At 42.8% G+C, this 23535-nt stretch overlaps 1 protein-coding gene across 4 annotated transcripts in view; it reads right to left on the reverse strand.

The window, feature by feature from the left end:
• The window catches only part of SESN1 (sestrin 1), a 72877-nt gene that overhangs the window by 18246 nt on the left and 31096 nt on the right, over positions 1–23535 (reverse strand). The window contains exon 1 of one of the 4 annotated variants that reach the window (XM_066613229.1): positions 11494–11668. The exons of 1 other annotated variant lie outside the window; for it this stretch is intronic. In XM_066613229.1, the coding sequence (XP_066469326.1) occupies positions 11494–11565 (72 nt within the window). In that variant the 5' untranslated portion in view covers positions 11566–11668. 2 more of the 4 variants (XM_066613247.1, XM_066613237.1) reach the window with 2 other exon arrangements.

Raw genomic sequence — 23535 nt, forward strand, 5'->3', positions numbered from 1 at the left:
CGTTTGTTATAAAATGAAAGCAACTCCAAACCTTTTGCATGCACTCTCTCAAGGAGCAGACGTGCACCACAGATATCCGTCTATAAGTCGATCGCACAGATGAGTCAAGGGCAGGTTTGAGCCAAAAATCATGGAATGTTTTGTGTCCCTTGGATAAGTCAGGGAGGGGGGTTTAAACTTAGAAGGATGTCTGACTATAGTTTTGCCCGATTTTACCTGAAGCCAGATCCTAAAATATAACCTGCCAGTAATTGTTACCTAAGAACTGTGCAGTTTCTATCAAAAATATAATAAAAGTTCATGAGATACATTTTTATTCTTTAGCTTTTTAAATTCTGGTCTTCACAACCTTTTTGTAAACACTATCAGAGTAAGTGCACTTAAACAACATACCAGCAGAAAAGTGATTCCCAACTTGGAGTATATGTACCCCCAGGGGCACTCGACATAACTTTAAGAGTACTTTAAAAAGAATTGAATAATGGCAGAATAAGGCAGGTAGTGCTCTAGAATGCCTTGCAGGGCCAGGAAGGCAGGAAGAGAGGTAGCTAGTTGGTTGTGACAGCCCCACCAATAGCTAGTTTTTGATCATTAATTCATGTATGAATCAGTGATTTAAAACCAGCACAGAAATAAAATGCTGAAAAATATGGAAAGTCACCAAGAATTTCTCAGGACACTTCTGGTACAAAACAGTCTAAAGGCACAGTCTTCAGTTCTTCAAACAGATAAAAAAATACTGTGAGGAATATATGAAGTATGAGTTTTCATATAGAAGGGATAAGGGCTTGCATTATTAAAATTAATTACAAACATTTAGCTAATATTGGGTACAATTTATGGAAATGGGTACAATTTATGGAAATGTACCCAAGCATGGTACAAATGGGCTGGTACATGGTACAAACGGTACAAATGGGCATGGTACAAATAGGCTGGTACATGGTACAAATGTACCCAAGCGTGGTACAAATGGGCTGCCAAGCGTGGGTAGGATTGCAGCCTAGGTTTGTTAAAAATTTTCCTGCTTGATGATGTCACTTCGGGTCATGCCATCACTTTCGGTGGGCCCTGTCAGATTTTCATTCTAAAAAGTGGGCCCTGTTGCTAAATGTGTGAGAACCACTGCATTAGCCCTATTCTCTGGAGGAAAATAAAAGGGTAGCTTTGGTTGGAGTTTGCCAGGGAGGTTACCGTGGAGATTAACAGCCCTCTAATTATCTCTGCACTGCTTCTCTGGTGCCCAGACTTATTTGCCCTGACCTCTGAGCAACCTCAGAGATAAGGTAAGGAGATAAGGTGATGATTTAAGTTTGATTTATTGGCAGAAGTTTCTTGCCCTATAGGCATCTCATCTTATAGGCATCTATAGTAAATGTTTTATGGCCCAATCCTATTCATGTGGAGTGCTGGTGAGCCACTCTCATACTTCAGGCTGTCCAATTTGTTCCCCCCTCCAGCACCTTGCATGTTTATCTGAAAAATCAAATTACAAAAACAAATCTTTCTTCTGTTTTATTCTGTTGGGGAACCACATCAGAGAGATCAGTATGAGTAAGCCAACACTGGGCACTAAAAAAAAAAAAAAGACACAAACCAGGAAAACTAGTCACCTGAAGTATTGTTATCTCTCAATCACTTGTTTTTAAGACTTTGTACCTTCTAAAATTAAGAGTGACTACGGACAAAATAATAGTACATTTTACAGCCAAGTCAATCTTTTGTTCTCTTGCACAGAAAGGTTAATGCAGGTATGGTGAACTCTTGATTTTTTTTCCTATTTTGGACCTTTCAATCACCTCAAAAAGGCAAATTTTCCAAACCTGATGTAATTATTAAACCTAAAGAACTCAATTTTCCTTCTATGGCATCTCCCTTCCTTAAGGACTAACTTTTCTTCAAATATTAACATCTATCTCAGCCTACCAGCTAAAATACTGACTTTTTAACACACTTCAACACACTTTTGAAGTATGCACTCTCATTTCCTAGCAACTCAAAAAAGAATAGCACTGTTATTTTGTCTAACACATCACATTCCTAATCATGAGGAGCAAGAATCTCTAGCCACCTGCCATGCTGTAGACCAGGGGTGTCAAGTTCATTTCATACAGAGGGCCGATAGCATTCAGGATGCCTGCTGAGGGCCAAAAGTTATGTCATTAGGCAGGAAGTGATGTCAATAACAGGTCATGATCAAAAATAAGAACTTTTTATCACTTGTGAACTCATTAGCTACAAATGACAGAAGAGAAAATATACATATCTTGATCATATTCAAGATATGGGAGATCTCAATTTTCAAGTGGGTTGCCCTTTCAGCAGTAACACCTCAGCATGGGTCAGCAGCTGAGAGCCCGAGGGCCGGATAAAAAGCTTCCGCGGGCCACATCCGGCCCCCGGGCCTTATGTTTGACACCCTTGCTGTAGACAGCATCAAATATACATCATTTCATTCAGTCCTTCTTCCAACTAGTTTTAGCAAGAATGGAAGTGGCTCATCCTTCCCCACATCTGTCAGTTCTCTCCACAACATTTGGAGTAGAGAAGGACATGACCTTGTACAAGTATCTTGACATACTGATATGTACATAGCTCCCCCCCCCTCCCTGAAAGAAAAAAACCTCTTGGCACCTGAGGCAGTGTGCCAAAGGCTTACCACGTACTGCACCAGCCTCTGGTCTTCTCAGACCTTGGTTTGAAAAAGGAAGAGGGAGATGACGTATATGTGTGGAGGAGAAGAGAGTGGTGGTCCAGACCAGTTGTTCCTAACCTGGGATACGTGTACCCCCAGGGGTACTTATCAGAATCTTAAGGGATATTCAAAAAAGAATAATGGTGGAAAAAGGCAGGTCTCTATTAAGAATGCCTTGTAGGGCTGGCAAGGAAAGAAGGCAGCTAGCTGCTGTGAAAGCCTTGCTGATGAACAAGCCTTGCTGCGGGAGGATCAGTATGGCTTCTATAAGGGTAAGTCTTGCCTCACAAACCTTTTAGATTTCTATGAAAAGGTCAACAGGCATGTGGATGCGGAAGAACCTGTGGACATTATATATCTGGACTTTCAGAAGGCGTTTGACACAGTCCCTCACCAAAGGCTATTAATAAAACTCTGCAGTCAGGGAATTAGAGGGCAGGTCCTTTCATGGACTGGGAACTGGTTGAAGACCAGGAAACACAGAGTAGGTGTCAATGGATAATTTTCACAATGGAGAGAGGTGAAAAGCGGTATGCCCCAAGGATCTGTCCTGGGATCTGTGCTTTTCAACCTCTTCATAAATGATCTGGAGACAGGGTTGAGCAGTAAGGTGACTAAGTTTGCAGATGACACCAAACTTTTCTGAGTGGTGAAAACCAGAAGCGATTGTGAGGAGCTCCAGAAGGATCTCTCCAAACTGGCAGAATGGGCAGCAAAATGGCAGATGCGTTTCAATGTAAGTAAGTTTAAAGTCATGCACATTGGGGCAAAAAAATCAGAACTTCACATATAGGTTGATGGGTTCTGAACTGTCTGTGACAGAGCAGATCTTCGGGTGGTGGTGGACAGCTCGATGAAAGTGTTGACCCAATGTGCGGCGGCAGTTAAGAAGGCTAATTCTATCCTTGGGGTCATTAGAAAAGCTATTGAGAATAAAACAGCTAATATTATAATGCTGTTATGCAAATATATGGTAAGGCCATACCTGGAGTATTGTGTCCAGTTCTGGTCGCCACATCTCAAAAAAGACATAGTGGAAATGGAAAAGGTGCAAAAGAGAGCGACTAAGATGATTGCTGGGCTGGGGCACCTTCTATATGAGGAAAGGCTACAGTGTTTGGGCCTCTTTAGTCTACAAAAGAGGCGTCTGAGGGAAGACATGATTGAGACATACAAAATTATGCACGGGAAGGATAGAGTGGATAGAGAGATGCTCTTTACACTCTCACACAACACCAGAACCAGGGGACATTCACTAAAATTGAGTGTTGGGAGAGTTAGAACAGACAGAAGAAAATATTTCTTTACTCAGTGTGTGGTTGGTCTGTGGAACTCCTTGCCACAGGATGTGGTGATGGCATTGGGCCTAGATGCCTTTAAAAGGGGATTGGACAAATTTCTGGGAGGAAAATCCATTACGGGTTACAAGCCATAATGTGTATGTACAACCTCCTGATTTTAGAAATGGGTTATGTCAGAATGCCAGATGCAAGGGTGGGCACCAGGATGCAGGTCTCTTGCTGTCTTGTGTACTCCTTGGGGCATTTGGTGGGCCGCTGTGGGATACAAGAAGCTGGACTAGATGGGCCTATGGTCTGATCCAGCGGGGCTGTTCTTATGTTCTTAAAGCCCCACTAACTGCTAGTTTTTGGTCATCAAATTGTGTATTATCAGATATGGATCAGTAGTTGAAAACATAAATTGGAAATAACAGCAACTATATTAATTACAAGCATTTTGCTAATATGAGGGGTACAATTTATGGAAATGGGCTGCCAAGGGGTGCATAAGTGAAAGACATTGGGAACTACCAATCTAGACACTAACTCATCAGTATCCTCTCCTTCACACTTCTTCTTCCCCCTTCCACTCTCTGGACTGGAAAAGAAAGATTGGACAGAATAGAAGAGCAATAGAGATTTGTGGACAGACAAAGGTGGGTAACTCCTGCCAATTTGAGACCTGAAGTGACTTTTTCAGTCAGCCTCATGAACCAGCTCTGCGCTTAAATGCATGTCCCAGAAATCATTTGTTCAAAGCAATCTCTGCTATCTGCTTAGAAAGTCTGCTTGATTGTTTCCTATAGCCTCTAAATGGGCACTGCAAGCTAAATAGTGAAATCTCTGATTTTTCTCTATTTTGGATCCTTCTAACATCCCAGAGGCTTCTAAGATAGCTCAAAAAGGCTGCTGGGTCATCCTGATGCAGCAGCCATTATTTTGGGATGCTGCCATTTGTGTGAGCATCTTCATAGGGCCGGCCTTAGCAGCTGTGGGGCCCAATTGGAAACACTTTTGCGGGGCCACCTCTAATTTTATGGGGCCCGCGCTACTAAATTTATTTTAGCTCTTAGCTTGAATGGAGCCAGACCAAGAAAAAAAAATTGTTACTTTTCTGTAAGTGGATAGGACTCCTGCACCTTTAGCGATTGTGCAGAATAGGTGTCTGGGAGGTCAGCCAGAGGGAGAAGGGAGTATGCCCTCAGCCATCAGCACCCCCCATCTCTCAGTCATTGCCGCCCCATCCACAACAGCCAGCCCTGGAGTGAGATGGGGGAGAGGATGGTGACGGGAACTGCAAGGCCAGGGAAAGAGTGAGGCCCACATGCTGCTGCTTGCATGGCACCAATTTTGGGCCAACCAGAAGCAGTGGTGGGCAGAAGGGCAGTGAGGGGCCCCCACCTTGTGCAGGGCCCAATTGGGTGAAATCTCCCCAGTTGTCTAAAAGCTGGCCCTGCATCTTCATCTCTTTCACCAGTAAATGAGGAAACCAGACAAAATCCCCCTGGGGCCCATGAAGGAGAGTTTCAGAAACTCAAGTAACCCGTCCTCCAAATGACCAACCCTCCAGGTAAAACAGGATTAATACCAACTAGCTATATAAAGCACACACAAACACACAGTGATTTGCTTAAATGTTGCGGGAAGCAACTACTGCTTTGCAGGGCTTGCCTGCTCATCTTGCTGCATGAACCAGGACCCAGAAGAGTTTGAGTAATCAGGATCAGGACTGCACCTGTTAGTTGCATCAAGGTTTGTGTTTGTTCTCTGCCTGCCTTTCAATGTCTGTGCCACTCTTTGCCAACTGATCCTTCCACTGTTTGGGTTTTCCATCCTTTAACAAACTTCCTAATTTTTTAACCATTTTACCTGCCTAGCCTAAATCTGAGGGCAGCACTCTGAAAGCAGCAGCTTATCTCTCACATTCTACTACTGTCTTAAGGGAACTCCCCTGAATTCTGAGGCTCTCTGTTAATCTGAAGGAAGGCTTCCCTAAGACAACCTCCTACTGTCTGGGCTACCTAGAAGGGCAGTGGCAGCGAACTAACTTTTCCCAGTTCATTTCCCGTTTGTTCAGTAAGAAGACTGAAAACTGAGAGCAAGAGGGAAGGTTGCCATCATTAACCACTAGGCACTGTGTCCATTTTGCTCACTGTCCTTCCCCAACAGCAGGGTTGGTCTTACGATGAGGCAAGGTAAAGTGCTTGCATCAAAAGGACATTAACAAGGTGGCAAAATATGCCATGACGTACTGTTGCACTTCTCCATTTTCCATCCTTCTCAGCCCTGGCTGGCAGTTACTCAGCAGGAAATTAAGTTCTACAGTGCCCTGCCCCCAACTCCTGCCCTGCCCCCAACTCCACTACCTGCCCCCCACACACATCCATGACATACCAGCAGCAGCTCGGAATAGAGTCTGGCCTTCTTGCTGCTAACAACTAAGCACTGCACCTCAACTGGCAGCCGCTAGCTCTCTCCTTTTCCCCAAGTGGCTGCCACCAGTGCATCCCTTCCCCCACTATGGATGGTCAAGGTGGCACAAGGTGCTTGGCATCTCACTTCAGCAAGCACGACCTTCCTTCCTCCCTGGTGGCTTGGCTCAACTGCTGATCTTTCTCCTCTGTACCAGGCCAGACCAGCAGTGGCCAGCCAGTATCAGGCTGACTAGTGGCCAAATGTCTGTGTGCCACTGCAAATTGCTGCCTTTGCTGCTGCCACCTCCTCCTTTGCCAGCCTGCTCATCTCCTCTCCCCCCTTTCTGAGGCTCTCAAGTTTTGGCACAGCAACTCCTTTCCCCCACCAGTCAGTCTCTGGCTCTCTATACCAGGGGTCTCTAAACTTTTTGGCTAAAGGGCCGCATCAAATATCTGGTGTAGTATTGAGGGCTGGAAAAAAAATTTAAATATGAAGTTCTAATAAATTAGAGATGGAACTTAGAAGAGTGAATAAATGAATGAATGGGCTCATTCATTCAACCTCTCTGGCCTTCAGAACACCTTCCAGATGCAACCAGAACACAGTTCTGGTTGTGTTCAGTTGAGCGGGCCAGAGGCTTTCAGGAAACAAGAGACTGGCTGCGGGCCGGAAACAGGTTCGCTGCAGGCCGCATCTGGCCCCCGGGCCGGGGTTTGGAGACCCCTGCTCTAGACCATGAGGGAGAAATCCAATCCATGAGAGACTGGGAATTCTGCAAGGTCTCCATCTGCTGTTCCCAGTAGTTGTTCCCAGGGGCAGCCGTCCTGCCTTTCTCAGGAAGTCCACTCTTCTCCTCAATAATGGAGTGAGTTACTGGTTCAAAGTAATCCAATTAAACTTCACAGTAGATTGTGGATTTGAACCCAGGTTCCCCTGATTTTAGCCCAATGCTCCACCATGCTAGGTATAGAGTTTTGAGTTACAATTTCTGTACTGTTGTAATTTAGATATAAAGTTGTACCAACACAAGACAGGTCCCCTCAGTACAGGTCACAGGGTGCAACAAAGGTCATAAAATATATAGGAAAGGAAACCCTTAGTTATTACACCAGGTTAAATGAACAGTTAGAAAGCCATGGCTTTTCTGTGTATGGATCAGTTCCTCTCTTCAAAAAACCACATAACTCAAGTTTACATTGTTAAGTTCCCCTATTAAACTGACAGTGCATTGTAATCATTATTAGACTATTAGTCATAGAACAAGGAGACCCAAGTTCAAGTCCCAGTCAGCCATGATGCAATGCAAGAACATTTTTTATTGAAAACTTGTATATCAATATTGTATAACAACAACACCCACCAACTCTCATCACAATTTCTCTTAGAAGGTTGTTGTGAGGATAAGTAAGAGAGGGGGGAAATGTCATATAAACCATCCTTAGGTTTACATAAGGATGTATATAAACATACATCCTTTTTACATAAGGATGTTTATGGATGTTTTATGTTTTACATCCATAAACATAAAAATAGGGTGGAACCCTTCTAGCTTCATTTAATGCACCCATCATTTAATGGGTGCATAGGGTCATCCAAGCCTATGGAAATAGCAGAACTGACCACAGTTATACTTTATTATACCCTTCAGAAGTAGCAACAACTTTTTGAATATTTAACTTTTGCTACTAGATCTTGTTTTGTCTCCTGTTTAGATACAAATAGCATCAGATTTAACCTTGGTCACCATAAAATGATTCATTATACATCAACATTAAGATTAGTTTCAAAGAAGAAATCAAATGGATATCCTAGGCAAGAGAAAAATATCTGGTTTATGCTTAATGCCCCATGGAGAAAGCACCGCAGACACTCGCCTATAAGTCGATCCCACAGATAAGTCAAGGGCAGGTTTTGAGCCAACAACCATGGAATTTTCTATGACCCTCAGATAAGTCAGGGTTAAACTTAGGGGGGTGTCTGACTATAGTTTTGTCTGATTTTACTTGAGGCCAGATCCTGAAAAATAACCCACCACTAATTGTTACCTAAGAACTGTAGTCTCTAATTTATTAAAAACATAGTAAAAGGTCATAAGATACACTTTTATTATTTTTAAATTCTGGTCTTCACCACCTTTTTGTAAGCACTATCAGAGTAAGTACACTGTAAACAACATACCAGTAAAACAGTGGTTCCCAACCTGGGATTCACGTACTCCCAGGGACACTCAACAGGACCTTTAGGGGTACTTGAAAAAGAATGGAATAATGGTAGAAAAAGGCAGGTCATGCTCCAGAATGCCTTGCAAGACAGGAATGCCTTGCAAGAACCAGCAAGGCAGGAAGGGAGGTAGCTAGTTGGCTATGAAAGCCCCACCAATAGCTAGGTTTTGGTCATCAATTCATGTATGAACCAGTGATTGAAAACCAGCACAGTCAAAAAGCTGAAACATAATATGAAAAGTGATCAATCACCCAGAATTTCTCAGCACACTTCTGGTGCAAAACAGTGCAAAGGTAGAGTCTTCTTCAAACAGATAAAAAGAAAAAACACTGTGATAAATACATGAAGTCTGGGCTTTCATATAGATGAGGGCTTGTATTATTAATTACAAACATTTTCCTAATATGAAAGGTACAATTTATGGAAATGGGGTGCCAAGGGATATGCAAGTGAAAAAAGGTTGGGAACCACTGCAGGAGAACCATGAATCAAATCCACCTTTAAGGTGTCTGGTGTGTTAAGCCAGAAGCTCTAAGTACAACATACAACCCATAACACAGAACTGGGAGTGTGCAATTCAACTGACAGCAGAGAGATGCAGCTGCATATATTTGCAACCCTTTTTACTCAGAAGTAGACCCACTGCTTTCCATGGGTGTTATTCTTAAGTAAAGGTGCACTGAATTGTAGCCTTCTTCAAATGGAAAGGAGGATTCCTATCCTGGTGCTGAAAAAAACAGACCTGCTTTGCAAGCATTTGCCAAGCAGAACCAGGCTGCAGCAGAAGGAAGGAAAAGGTTAACAAATTGCTTCTAAGGAGCTGTGCCTGACTGCTGCTTGAGAAACTTGGCGCCTGTCTGCCTCTTGAGAAGCAAGAAACTTTTCAGAGTTGAAAGGCTTTGCCCTCTGATTGACCTGGCGATAAGGTGAAGTGCTAATTGGAGCTTGATTACTTGGCAAAAATTTCAAGTACTATAGTCATTTAGAAAGCAGAATGGGTTGCACAGTATAAGCCAATTTCTCTGATTCTCTACTCATGTTTCAGTGCTAGGATAATATGTGGTTTCAAAACCACAGACTAAACCTCTTTAGTTACAGGAGAGCAAGTCCCCATATCCATACCTATCTCAAATGTCATTTGAAAACAATAACTCACTGATCATGCCAGCTACCAGTCATACCTTAATGCCATGATTGGCATTCCACTCCAGGTTATTTTGACATCTCTAAGCAAACCAATAAGCATGCTGAGCTAGATTTCATGTTTCATTTCAGCTTGAAACAATAACTATGGTGTCATCAAGAGCATGACCCAGCCTCAGAGGCATGCCTTGTGAGTTTAAGCACTGGCTTAGATAAGACATTATTCTACCTTTCCCCACTTATCTGCACATTCAAGCCTCTTAATGAGAGAAAAGGAGTGGGTGGTCCACAAGCTCTCTTTGCTTAGTCAGAGATATTATCCCAACCACTGCTCCAACACTAGCCTAAGAACTGTACTTATAACTGGTATTTATATTGGTTTGAGAGGTTATTTCCTTGCCAGTTTAAAATGCCGGCAGAACATCTTACGAGGGAATATTTTAGAAAGAGAACAAAATACTTCCAAGTTGATTTTGAACACATTAGATACTTCTAATTTACAGTATTCCCCTTTTATCACTGCATTATGAACATTTTTTGTACTCCATCATTTAATATGCTACCATTTATCTCTAGATCTCAGAATGCCTTCACATTCTCAATCACCATCATAAAGAAGTTGATTGTTGGTGTGTAAAAAAGTGCACACTAACAGAGTATTGTGATGTGATCAGCTTAGTCCTCAATTTAAAAAGCAGCAGAGAAGGGATTGGGACACCTAAGTACTGGATACTGTTCCACATATACTGATTTTGTAGGCTAACTGTATTTCATTTCCCTATCAATTTTTCAGGTGTTCGCTGATCATCTACTTGCCAGAATCCTGTACAAGGCACTTGAACTACACTTTTAAATATCTATCTACCTGCAAGGTGGTTTTGACAGGACTTCAGGGACACTACAGCTGTTTTTCATGTTATAGTAGTTTATCTCAGACCAAGTGCCTGGGGTTTGAAAGGCTGGTGTCACAGCTGCTCTTACATATTGCAAAATCAGTGTCTGCTTTGCCCAAGTGCCACTTCAGTAGTTCCAAAATAAAATGAATCGTTTACAGTTGCAAGATGTTTTCAAGGGAGGAATGCTGTTGTCCATGATCAAGCTATACTACATATTCCAGGCTACAAAAATACCTATGACTCAAGCTCTGCAATGTATGGAACGAACTCCCACTTTTAAGTGCATTAAAGATTTAAACAATGATATTTACATCTTATGTTGAGTCAGTGTAACCCTCCACCCCGTAATCCAAAGCTCAATTGCCTATCAGGGTCTGTTAAAACAAGCAACAGCAGACGTTCTTTTACAACAGGACTCACTGTTTGTTATGTACTTGACAACGCAACCAGCTCTGTGAAAAAAAGGCACTGATAGTTCCGAGAAGCCTTAACGGGGTCAACAAGGCAAGCTGGAAAATGCAAACAAGAGGTCTGCAGCTCTGAAGTCAGTCAGGGCACAACACTTGCAGCAATTCCCTGAAGGCACTTTTCTGATGGGAGTGGGTAGGGCGCACTTCTCCCCGCAGCTTACCCTGGGCTCAAGCAAGCAAGGAGAGAGGGGTTGTGAAGCGACGCAGACTCGGTGTGCGCATCGCAGCGGCGGGTCTCTCCGTAAACAAGCCGGGGTGCCTCTCGCTCGCGTCTCGTTGACCGCAGGGACCGAACACAACCCCAGCAGGCAGGACCACGCAGCGCGCAACACACGAAACCCTCCGGCCCGTGCCTGAAGCGCCCCCGTTACCTTGCGGCGCTGGCTCCCGCAGCGGTTGCAGCGAAAGCCCTGGGCGCGATCGGCTGCGGTCGCCAGCTTCATGCCTGTCAGAGGGGAGCTGCTCTCGGGCTGGGAGCGCGCCACCGCTTCCTCTCCCCCGCAACCTTCGCACTGAGCGAGGCGGAGGCTCAGGCTCAAAAACAGCCGGAGGGCGGAGAGCCTCCAGCCCGGCGCAAACAACAAGCCGCGGCAGAGCCCGCCTCCCTCCCCAGCCTGTGCTGCTGCCCACCAATGAGCAGGAAGCGGAGGGATCGGGGGTGGGGCAAGCAAACTACCTGGAGACAAGGAGAGCAATAGTGGGGGCGGGGCTCCACCTGCTGTGTTTTCAGAAGCCTCGGAGCTACCAGGTCTAGCGAGACCCGAGCGGGCAGGTCCATGCGGCGATTCGAATCCCCTTCCCCTTTCTGAACCGTATTCAGGATTCTCGAGTCTTCGCATCACTTGGGGAGCAGACCGTGTCTTGGATCACTGCCTCGTCTGTGCAAAGAAAGAGCTACCGAGGGAAGCGACGTGCTGGTGATGGCGACAGCAGCAACCAAAGAGGAGGAGAGGCGCAGCCATGAAGTCACAGATTCGCAGTATAACCCACATAACTTCGAACACAGAACTCCTCCTAATTCACTTGATTTGGTAGGCAGCGTGCTTAGATTTGAGAAAGGCCAGCTCAGCCACGAAGCAAGCGCATGGGGCTGGCCTCAGTGACAAATGGCAAGGGGGTTGCAGATTGGGGGTGGCCTTCACCTCGACTCTGCAGCCACCATTATTGCCCTCCAGCCCACCATGGATGAAAATCGCATTGATCCATTCCCTGCTTGCTAAGAGTGAGCGAGTATCAGACTATCCACACCCTTCCCTGTGCTGGATTCTTGCATGGGATTTTAAAGTTCCCTTTATACTTTAAATTGCATGTGAGGATGGAGCTTTGGGGGGGGGGGAATGCCCACCAAAGACAGCAGTAGCAGCAAATCAATGGTGGTGTCTGTCAGTACACCTGCTTGGGCCAGCCCTAGCCAACCTGCTCATGAGGTTGCCAAAGGTAGCAGCCTGATGAAAGAAGTCCCCGAACACAACCCACAGCTGCCCATCCAGCTGCTCACTCTCCAGAGCAGCCCTGCAATGCAGCTACTGTGATAAGCCCTTTTTGAAAGAGGATCAACTAGGAGGAAGATCATGGGGCTAGTGAGGAAGGAGACGGTGGTGGGGCAGGGCAGTACCACTGCAGCTACCTCCTCCTTTTCTGGCTTAGCCTGTCATTTTCATGTTTGCTCAAATCTCTCCCCAATTAAAGAAAAAAAGGCAGCAACTGGGAAGATGACTGCAGTAAGCAACTAGACTGAAGGAGTAGGGGATTGCCACTGCAATCCTTGAGTTGCTGGCAGCGCGGGTGCCATCACTATGATCTTTCCAGTCACTCCCTTTTCAAAAAGCCTGGGGTAGCCAGAAAGGCTTGGAAGCAGCTGGAAGTCCACAGTGTCTACACAAGAGGTGGTTGGAAGTATGTGCAAGAAAGGTGAGGATGGGGGTGCAAAACAAAGAAGGGCAGCAAAATGATGCATCACTTCAAGTGCAAATACAGGCTTTGGCTGCATTTGAGACTTTTAAGCCATTTCTGCCCAACGTTACACATATGCAGCTGGGACCAAATGTGTACACCAATGGGCCAGGCAAAAATGGGGGAAAGAGGAACTGTTTCGTTCTGGATTTTTCTTTACACCCAAACTGTCATAAAAGCAGTAACCAAAAAAGCTTTATAGCTGCATCATCTCTGAGCTATGGAAGAGGCCTTCTGGCCTTGTAAGGAATGCTACAAACTCATTGTGTGTTAAGACACTAAGAAGAAGCTTGAAACATATAAAATTGTTCAATTAAAGGGATTGGAAAGACTTGTGTTGTAATAAAAGATAAGGTGGTCGGGACAGGTTTGCAAGACAGAGATGACTGAACAGGCAGCATGTGATTCACTTGAGGTTTGTCCAGCCTCTCCAATTGATTTGCACAGGGTCTGTTCGTCCTCAATTTTCAACATTGTTACTGCTCCTGAGCCCAGTGGCTGCTTTTGCCCACATTCCAGTCACAATGGTCTCTTATGAACTGCAGTATTCCATATAATGATAATAACATGGCAGTTGTTATGGCACAATTGGCCACCAAAAGCAACAAGCACCACAGTATGGAGAAGAATCTTGTTCCAGTAGATCAGGATTGGAGGTAACTGGTCAAACAATATCAAAATAATACTGAGCAAGTCTCTCCAGGCATGGACAATATGGCCTGACAGAGGATATGTGTAAACTGAGAGATTACACTTCATCTCTAAGTGCAACCTTGCTTTTGAGGTTTGACTTTTTTATTTCCTCTTTCTCCACCCAAACCTACTGTACCATGAAGACTCTATAAGTTTGTTTAAGAATTACTAGTCACAGCAAGTTCTACTGACAAGCATAGGATTAAGCTCACCACAAAGTGTTTTTGAGGTTCATAGTTCCAAGTATGATGCAACTTGCATTGCAACAAATGAATGTTTATAAATTAACTTAGCCAATGGGCTGTAAGTTCAGGGACCATTTCAGACAATAACTGACACATGCAATACAAAATTAACCTTTCAGACTCCAAATAAAAAATTGGCAAAAAGTTTATTCAAGAAGACTATAGTTTATACAGTATAGTAAAATAAATGAACCATGAAATGAACTCTCACACTCACATTTCTATGCCTGCACTGAAAACAACTTTGTGAACTTTTTGTTGAAAAGCAGTTTGTAAATTAATATACATACATCATATGTAAAATATTAATATACATAAGTAATAATGAATGGTTGTACGTTTAAGTGGCTTCTGAGAGAATATTCCCACAAAGTTCCATCATCTCCATGCTTAAGTTTTAGGAGTTCCAAGGCAAGATGATTAGTCAATCCCAAAGTTCCTATCTCACATCACTAGCGGTTCAACACAAATATTTCAAGACAAATATAAGCAAGCAGAAAAATGAAATACAAAACTACAGTCGTCAACATGTTCTGTAAAGAGGACATGAACTCTGTAAATGTGGAAATTTGTATACAGTTGGAACATAATGTTTACAATACAGTCCTTAAGGGAGAGAAACTGCTGAAATTGCAAAAAAAATACGTTATTACTCTTGACTATGACAGGGTAATAAGATTCTTATTTTGTCTGTCATAATGTAAAGCTAAGACATGTTGGGGTGCTTCACATATTGATCACTGTGTGCTTTGAAAATAGGTGGAGAAAGCACATATTTTGGTCACCATGGCTTTCTGATCCATCATGACATGGCCAAAAAGACCAAAGGTATGCTCTCACTGAAACATTAAAAATATAAGTTATGTGCAAAGCAGCCCTGTGATTACACCCACAATTTTACTTTGAATTACAATTCCCCTCTGCAATACTAGAAACAAACCCTTTTCCAAATTGTTTTAATCATTTTACCCACAGTACTGAAGTTGCCTCTGACCGGCCTGGAATCTTCTCTGCTTCAAGGTACAAGTAACATAACTTAGCACGCACATACCACTTCAGATCTGGGATTCACAAAGGGCCATCTCCAGCCTTCTGTAGCTAGGTCATGTTCATAACTGGCCATCTCTATTCCCAATCTACTGTTTATCAGAGGGAGATGAACTGTCTCTTCTTGAGAAATGTGTACATTAAGAACCAGAGTACATCCTACACTCTTCCGACTCTGCTTTCAAGTGCCTTAAGTTCTTACTGATTGAAGAATTTAAATGTATGCATGAGTAAGGCATATCATTCTGAATAACTTTACAGAAAATTCTACAACTTCACCAACCTTCATGCAACATAACCTAAAAGCTGGTTATGAAAAGCAAAGATAAAAAAAAGCTGTACTTCTGCTGAAATGCCCAGAGTATGGACTTGTTCTGCAGCACAATCCATGAACGCAAGGAGTTTTCTAGAGCCAAGTCTCACAGATCACTCTGAACTACATGTTGCTACTGGTACACATGTTCTACATGTATCCCACTCACCCCAGGACATTCTCCCTGGCTCCTATTCTTTCCCCTGTGCAAAGTACTAGTTTGCAGCATCAGTCATGGATTTGACCCCACTCCTCCTTTTCAGCAATTTGCAAGGGAATTGTCACTCCCAATTCTAGAAATTCAGAGCCATAACCATTACTAGATCTGTTACTAATATGATATGCATTTGCAAGGAGACCCGACTTCAGTATTAGAGTGCTATGCTTCTATGAATGTTGTACACTAATAACAACATTACTATTACAAATGTTGTCACATGTCAACCACCACTAGTAACTGAGTCTGGATAACTGGCCATGTGATGGTACTGCTTTACCTCGCACTATGGAAAAAACCATATGCACCACAGTAGTTTAATCCAGCAGTCACAATAATCTATATTATCAGGCATCTCTATTCTCCAAAAGCCAGGAACTATTGCTTAATCATTTCCAAAACGACTCACTTTTGAACTCACTTTTCTTCATCAACACTCAAAATCACAAGATTTAATGTTTGAAAGTCCTTCAAGACAACCTGTTTTTGCTTTACGTTCTTATAAAGACTACTGCAAGTTAGAACAGACACATTGTGTTGGCTTCCAGTCTATCATACCTTCTGGGGGGAAAAAAATGTGAAAAAAGTGAAGCTGGAGACAAAACTGAAGCAGCAGAAAGCAGTTCAAACAGGTCATGCTCAACTTTCTAACTTTGCCCAAGAACAAAGAAGTGAGCCTAGCAACAGTTTTACCCAATCAGAAATGAGACAAACAGGTACAGGACTCAGCTTCTCAAAACCTCAGAAAGCCAGCCTCCTCAAGCAATTTCGCAGACTGTTTACTGTAGGAACCCAACTTATTTAGTTTCAAACTAAAATGGGACACTCTCTTGCTTTAACAGACAGAAGATGCAAACTGACAAGCCCTCCCACTTGTTGAATCAGATATGTTTTAATTGAAGGATTTTTGAATTCTAAACTACTTTCTTTGTTTGGTTCCTCAGTATAAAAGTTCCTAGAACTTTTTCTTTTTGTACTGGCTCAGAAATGACAGATTCATTAAAACATCTTGTCCATCTGAATGCCTATCTGAAAAATCTCTTTCACATTCAAGAACTGATATTTTTTCAATTTCTAAATGATAAAGATTCTAAGATACTTAATTTTATTTCAGAAGGAAGTGATCTAAGTTTGATTTGCATTTTAAGGTGGTCTAGGAAAATCAAAACTTTGAGAAGCAATACTTGAATTAATTAGTTGCAAAAATGGGATATTTTCCTATCCCAGTCTATACCCAACTTTCAGAAATTTGTTGCACTTTCATACAGCTGCAGAGAATCTTTCAAGACTGCCATGCAAGTGGCTGTCCTTTGTATAATCTCTGACCACTCATATTAAACAGTAGATTTATTTTAAGTTCACCTAGCTTAGTTTCAAGAAAACATGTTTACAGGGTTAAAGCAAAAACCATGTTTAGAAGACACATCATTCATTATCAATATAAAACCTGTAACTAAAACCCCTACAACCCACTAACTTTTAAAGATTATAAATAGATCAGCCAAACCATCGTAAAATATTATTCTAAAAAGACTTACAGAAGGCATACTGAAACATCTCCCCTCCTCCCACAACATGAAATGAAGAGAGATACTGTTCTTTGTTTCCAGCTTTAAATCAATATTAAGTTCACAAAGGTCTTCAGCACTACATGGTAATTTATAATACTTCTCAGAACTCATGCAACACAGAAAAACACAAAAGACTGCAAAAATATTTGTGCGTCAACAAAACAGGCACAATCAGCAACTGTTCCCAAGCCGAAGAGCAGCGTTTAGTTCACCCTCCCTTTCAGGCCCGAGAAGAACTCTTTTCTGATTCTTCCATCCCTTTAGAGACAGCAAGGGAAGCCATACACAGTGCTTTCCAGTCCAGGAAAAGAACAGAACAGTTATGTTTCTAAGCATGCTGGCTCTTCTTCTACAGATCACTATTGGGGCACTCTTTCTGACTCTGAGTCATCACACACAGTTCTTCTAGTTTTAAAGGACTCAGAGAAGCAGCCAGCATAATATCAGGACATTCCTTCCAAATGAGGAAGGAAACAGAGACCTTTGGAGAATTATTTGCAAGGTTGGATTACAATAAGACACTCAGGGCACTTCACACAAGATGCTGAAACCAGTAGCTCAAGCATACCCTGTGTGCATAAGAAACAGCAACATGGTATACTTGTAGTGTTGTGCTCTTGAGCACCCCCACACAAATATTGGTAACCAGCCTGTCAGCACGTTCCTTGATGCTATCACAACACTTCATAGCACAAAAGCAAAATATTGCCATGTTGTTGGACTGCCATTGTCCCTTCAGCTATAGTATGCAGTTTCATGTTTTCTCTAGAAGATATCTGTAGCATCCCACATATACCTAGACAATGTTGTCAACTGAAAAAGCCAAGGATTATAAGTACAAACACGTCCACAGCTTACCAGAGGAACTTCTCAGCTGTAATCATGATACTTGCTTGCTAGGCTACAGAAGACAAATTTGCTTAGAACCTTCTTCAGGCATTACTATAAACTGTAGACCAGTGGTTCCCACAGTACTGCCTCAGGGGTGGGTGGGATTACCTAGGGGGCGTCAGGAAGCTAGGGGTGGCAGGAGGCACTAAAAGTGCAGCAAGGGGGCACTGGGGGTGATGGGATAGTGGTACCATGCCCTGTAAGCAAGGACAGTGCCCTGGATCTTGGCCATAACAGGCAAGAAAGCCAGGTATGCTATGCAGACCCCTGATAGAAATATTGCTTCAATCTGCTCATATAAGGGGTGTCAAACATATGGCCCACATAACCAAGACAGCAGGATCACTGCACAGCTATGTGCACAGTGACCACACAGGTACTAAGAGTGTAGCCTCCTTTGCTCAGCTCCATCTTCACATGAGCAAGTCGCAATGAAATGGCACCCAATTGGACAACTGTATTTCGGGGGAGGGGTGACCCCAGCTTTTTTGGTAGCTCTGCATCTTCAAGTAGTTCACAATTTGGAACTCAGGTGACGATGCTGACCCTCGCTACATTCCTGTGCTCTGAACAGCAGCAGCAGCAGCAATAACTTTGGGTCAGCATTATTCTTATCACAGCAGTAGCTTGCTTATTAGTGTTTGAGGTAATCTAACTTTTTCTTACATTGGGTCTCCTTAAACTGTGGATCAATAGTTGGTAGGGTGGGATCCAGGGGCTTGGGTTTCAGCTCCTCTCTAAGGGAAGGGTCTATTCCTGCCTTGTGTGTCCTCAGTCATTTCCCCACCTGCAAGGGTTTTTATATTCAGAACTCTGTTTAAATGCAGGCACGTTCTCCATGTCAGCTGCAGTGATCAGCCTAGCAGATAATTAGGGACTGTTTCTTCTGGGACATGCTGCCTAAATATTGCCCCTGCATTTTAGATTCCCCCCTGTAATATTTTATCTCTTATGGCTGGTGTTTCATAATTATAAGATTATATCCAGTTATTGTTTCGTGGTGGACACTGGAATTGTTGTTTTGAAATATTTCTAGAAGCATGTTGTAACCTAGCTATGTGCTAATTTAGCTTTATATGGGACTTTCCTTTCGGCCTCCCTTGCCTAAGATCACAATCCTACACTGTGGACTGTAATTGAGAAACTCCTTGTTGCATTCCCATCATCCTATTTGGTGTATGTGGTTTCAGTGCAGACATATCCAACTTCTCTCCAAGCAAAGAAATGGACTCCAGATTACTGAACATGGTGATTCAGGACTCCTGCTAGGTAATTTTAAACCAAACATTGGAAAACTGGCATTTCATCAAACCCATCCATCACTTCAAGAATTTACCAAACAGTGAAGTAGTTATGTGATATCTTCTTGCTAAATGACTATCAGACTTTGAAAAACTGATACTGCTGGATCAAGTTCATCAGTTTTGTTGACCAACCACCCAATCCTATGCTTGCTGGCACACAGGGAGGCAAAACTGCCAAAATTGCCACTGCTGCATCCTATAGGCTAGTGTTGAGAGTCTCCTTAGGGCAACCGTGGCACCAATGGGTCTCCTCAGATCTTTGACTGCTTTTGATCAGGCGCAGACTCAAGGAGCCATGTGTTGGGCTGCCTGTCCAGGAAAGGAGCATAGGATACAGCAGCAGAGCCTGCCACCATCTCCACTCCCTACCAGGCCTGATCCTGCCCTTCTCCTGCCCAGTTCTGCTCTCCCCCCACCCCGAAAAGCCTACCACCCGGCTACCTGCCACCCGGCAGGTCCACAGTGACTCTTCTCGGCACCGAGGTCCAGCGCTGGTGCTCCCTACTCTCCAGGTGTCATTAATGTGCTTGACAGCACATTTACGACACCTAGCACAGGCACTGGGCTCCAGCAGCACTGCTACAGGCCCACAGGATTGGGCCCGAAATTAAACTAAAAAGTTTTATCTAGATTTTGAATAATTATGCAATTAATTGTTATTGTTTTGAATTTTACTGTTTCTTCGTCAGTCATGCAAACCACTATTCTGAATAATACATTATTATAGCTAGCATAAGAGGCACCAGGGATGAGTTGATGAAAACAAGGATGTGGTGCCCCAAAAAGGTTTGGAAACCACTGCTGTAGATAATATCCACAATTGCAGTCTAAACAGGAACATGCTGGCAAGCTCCACCCCAGAAGAGACATTATCCTTAGCTCCACTCCTTACTCTCCCCAAGAACAGTGTGATAAAGTCACCCCATGACACAGAACACTGGGTGCCCAGCTTTGTCCAACACAGTCCACAGTTACAATAATGCCTGAACATGCTTAGCTCCCTTCCCAATCAAATGTATAGATTGTTACAAAACTGTTGGATCAGTGTTAAATTCTAAGAGCGTGGATGACTGAAAATTTCTTCTTCACACTCCTAATTTTGCCAAGAATATGTGAAAAGGCCACAGCTCACAAAAATAACGAAAAACTTTTGGGGGTTTTAATATATTAAAGAACTGCTTTAGGAAATCACACAAGTTTTAAGCAAGTTCAGGTTAAAGAATGTAAAGTGTGTAACCAGGCAAATGCTTTTCAATCATGTATTCTATAAATATTCATTCACGACCTGAGGCTATCACTTGAGTTTTATGGAGAATAGAAAATTCTACAACTAGCTGCTGCCAATAGTGTACAGTAGGAATCCCCCTTATGCAGATAAAGGAGCACTAGCTATTTACCCGACCCATGGTTAATCATTTACAAGAAATATCTTTGCAACTGTGTTTTCACAGAGAGAGGAAAAAGGAAAGGTTTTTCTCTCTCAAGCTCTTCTAACACTATGACTACCCTACATAATCTTGAAACATTTTTAATTTATTTAATGAACCTATTTCCAACCTTTCCAATCTCAAGAAGGCAGTTCAAGGTAGAAGACAGTCCTAACTAAACACATCTCTAGATACTGCCAAAACCCAGATTCCATACAGCAGCGTTTTTCAAACTATCACAAGCCAATTTAAGGTGGGTCCCCATTCATGCTGGATCTTGTCTGATTTTGGAAGCTAAGCAGCATCAGGCCTGGTTAGTACTTGGATGGGAGACCACCTGGGAATACTGGGTGCTGTAGACTTATACCATAGTCTTTTGAGACTGAAGGTTGCCAACCACCCCATTCATTTCAATATTTTATTTTTTATAAATTAGATTGATGCTACCATGGTATGTATTGCATTTGGGGAAATGTTACAGATCTGTACTTTTAACAGGCTACTATATATATACTTTTAACAATGATAGTAAATGGGATTTACTCCTGGGTAATTGTGAGTAAGATTACAGCCTAGGATTGATAAAACTCTTCCAGCTTGATGATGTCACTTCGGGTCATGACATCACTTCTGGTGGGGTCCCGACAGATTCTCATTCTAAAAAGTGGGTCCCAGTGCTAAAAGTTTGAGAACCACTGCCATACTGTATCTAAACATTTTATTTACTTTGAACTCTGGCGCCATATGGGTAGTAACTTAAAAGCCAGGATAAGGGGGGCCCTAGAGTTGTACGGCCGGCCCCAGCAACACCTCTTCTGTCCCCAGGCAGCAGTTAGGGGCGCTGAAAAAAGGTGTGCGCAATCCCAGGTGACCAAAATGGCCACCGCAACCTGCTGCCTATAGGAGTAAAGACCTCCAGGAGCGAAGAGAAGGTTGCCTGGGAGGTAGCACAAGACAGAGTCCAGGCTGCGGGAGCTAGGCTGTTCCCAGAGATTGGGTGCCCCCACCCAATAGAAGTTGAAGGTGCGCTGGCCTGCAGGTAAGCCAGTGAGCAGTGGAAGCCCGACCAGCTTCTCCAGAGGCAAAGGTCAGTCTGGGGAGCAAGGGGGAACCTCTTCACTGAGGAAGCCTTTGCCTGACCTTCCTATTCTGAGAGGAGGAGCTACCCACCTTAGGAAGACTGACCGCACCATGGAGAACCCACTGGAGAATTACCAGGATATTATTAAGAGCATAAACGCTTTTTAAGAAAATTGTTCAAAGTGGTTTAAAGACAAAATCAAATAATTAAATGGCTCTCTGTCCCAACGGCCCCCAATCTAGTATTATCAACATGGCCTATGGGTTGTGGTGCAGGAGAGCACATTTCAGTGGCAAATGCCACAGGCATTAAACAAATAGCACAGATAACATTAATAAAAACAGCCACATATACTGTAATTACCAAAGTGTTGATTATCTGTGTATATAAATATACACATGTTTATGTGTGTATTAAAACACTGATAATTCTGGAACACGGATAAAGTTGAAACTAAGCTATTACTAACATAACTAGAAAAACTGCCCATCAATTTAGGGCTGACCCCATAACATTTTCCTTCCTTATGGAGAACACAAAATTGAATCACTTCCTTATTTTTTTTCTTTTTTATTCTATTATTTATTTTATATTTTATATATTTATTTTATTATACTGTTATGTCCATTCTAAACTTTCACCATTGTTTCCTTTTTCTGCTTAGAAGGGAAGGAATAAAAGTAGCACGGTATCTTTTAACCTTCCTTTCTCTGCGGTTCATTTGTTGCGGAGGTGCTGGGTAGGCTGTACTATCCCTGAGAACCAGCTTGCAATCTGTCACTTGAAGTGGTCCACTTCACCTTGCTTCTTGATAGGTCCTGCCTTGCAATTAAAGGTATGTTAAGATTTTGTGGCCATCAGAGAAGTGATTCCAAACATACCTAGGTGGGTAAATTCTCTAATTTATAATTCTTAGGTAGGTAAATTCTCTAATTTATACAGCATTACCTACTGGTCATAATGTACTAGGCACTTGAACCTATTCAACTGGCAGGAAAAGATGAGCACCACTGACCTGAAAGACTGAACCGCCTCCTTTCTCATAAGAAGCAAAAGCCCAATGTATTGCACTTTATTCCATTGTAATTTAGGTCTCCTCCTGCTCACCAGAAAGCAAAAGGTTTGCTCAAGAAAGATAACTCAATTTAAAATACTTTTAGACTGTTTTCAGTCTCACCAAGAGGGACTACCAAGGGGGTTTTCAGTCATTTAACAAAACAATTTACTTGGCAGAAGTAACAAAAGGCAAATATTCTTCTATCCTGTTCATAGTACAGGATCAAAGGCAACAGAGTACTGGGAAATATATTAACTACCACACACGTGTGTGCTTTGGAGGCTCCATCTTGAACAGGGTAGAGGATGAGGTGGCAGAGTAGATAAATTGTTGTTTTAATAATTTTTGTGCATAGCTTATTTCCTTGACACAGAATATAAAACTATCTTTGCAATGACATTATACACGGGTTTGAATGCTTGAAAGTTTAGAATACGTTTCAGGTACATGTCTTACATATACCTAGAGCCATGCTCTGAATAGTATTTAACAACGGTTTTTATATGGAATGCCAGAAAACTGAATGCCATAAACTATGGGCAACCAAACCCCAAATTAGCCTTACCTATGTCTCAATAACTCTGCCCCCAACTGCCATTTAGAGTGCAAGAGTT

The sequence above is a fragment of the Tiliqua scincoides genome, chromosome 1, assembly GCF_035046505.1.
Source record: "Tiliqua scincoides isolate rTilSci1 chromosome 1, rTilSci1.hap2, whole genome shotgun sequence".
NCBI classification, from domain to species: Eukaryota; Metazoa; Chordata; class Lepidosauria; order Squamata; family Scincidae; genus Tiliqua; species Tiliqua scincoides.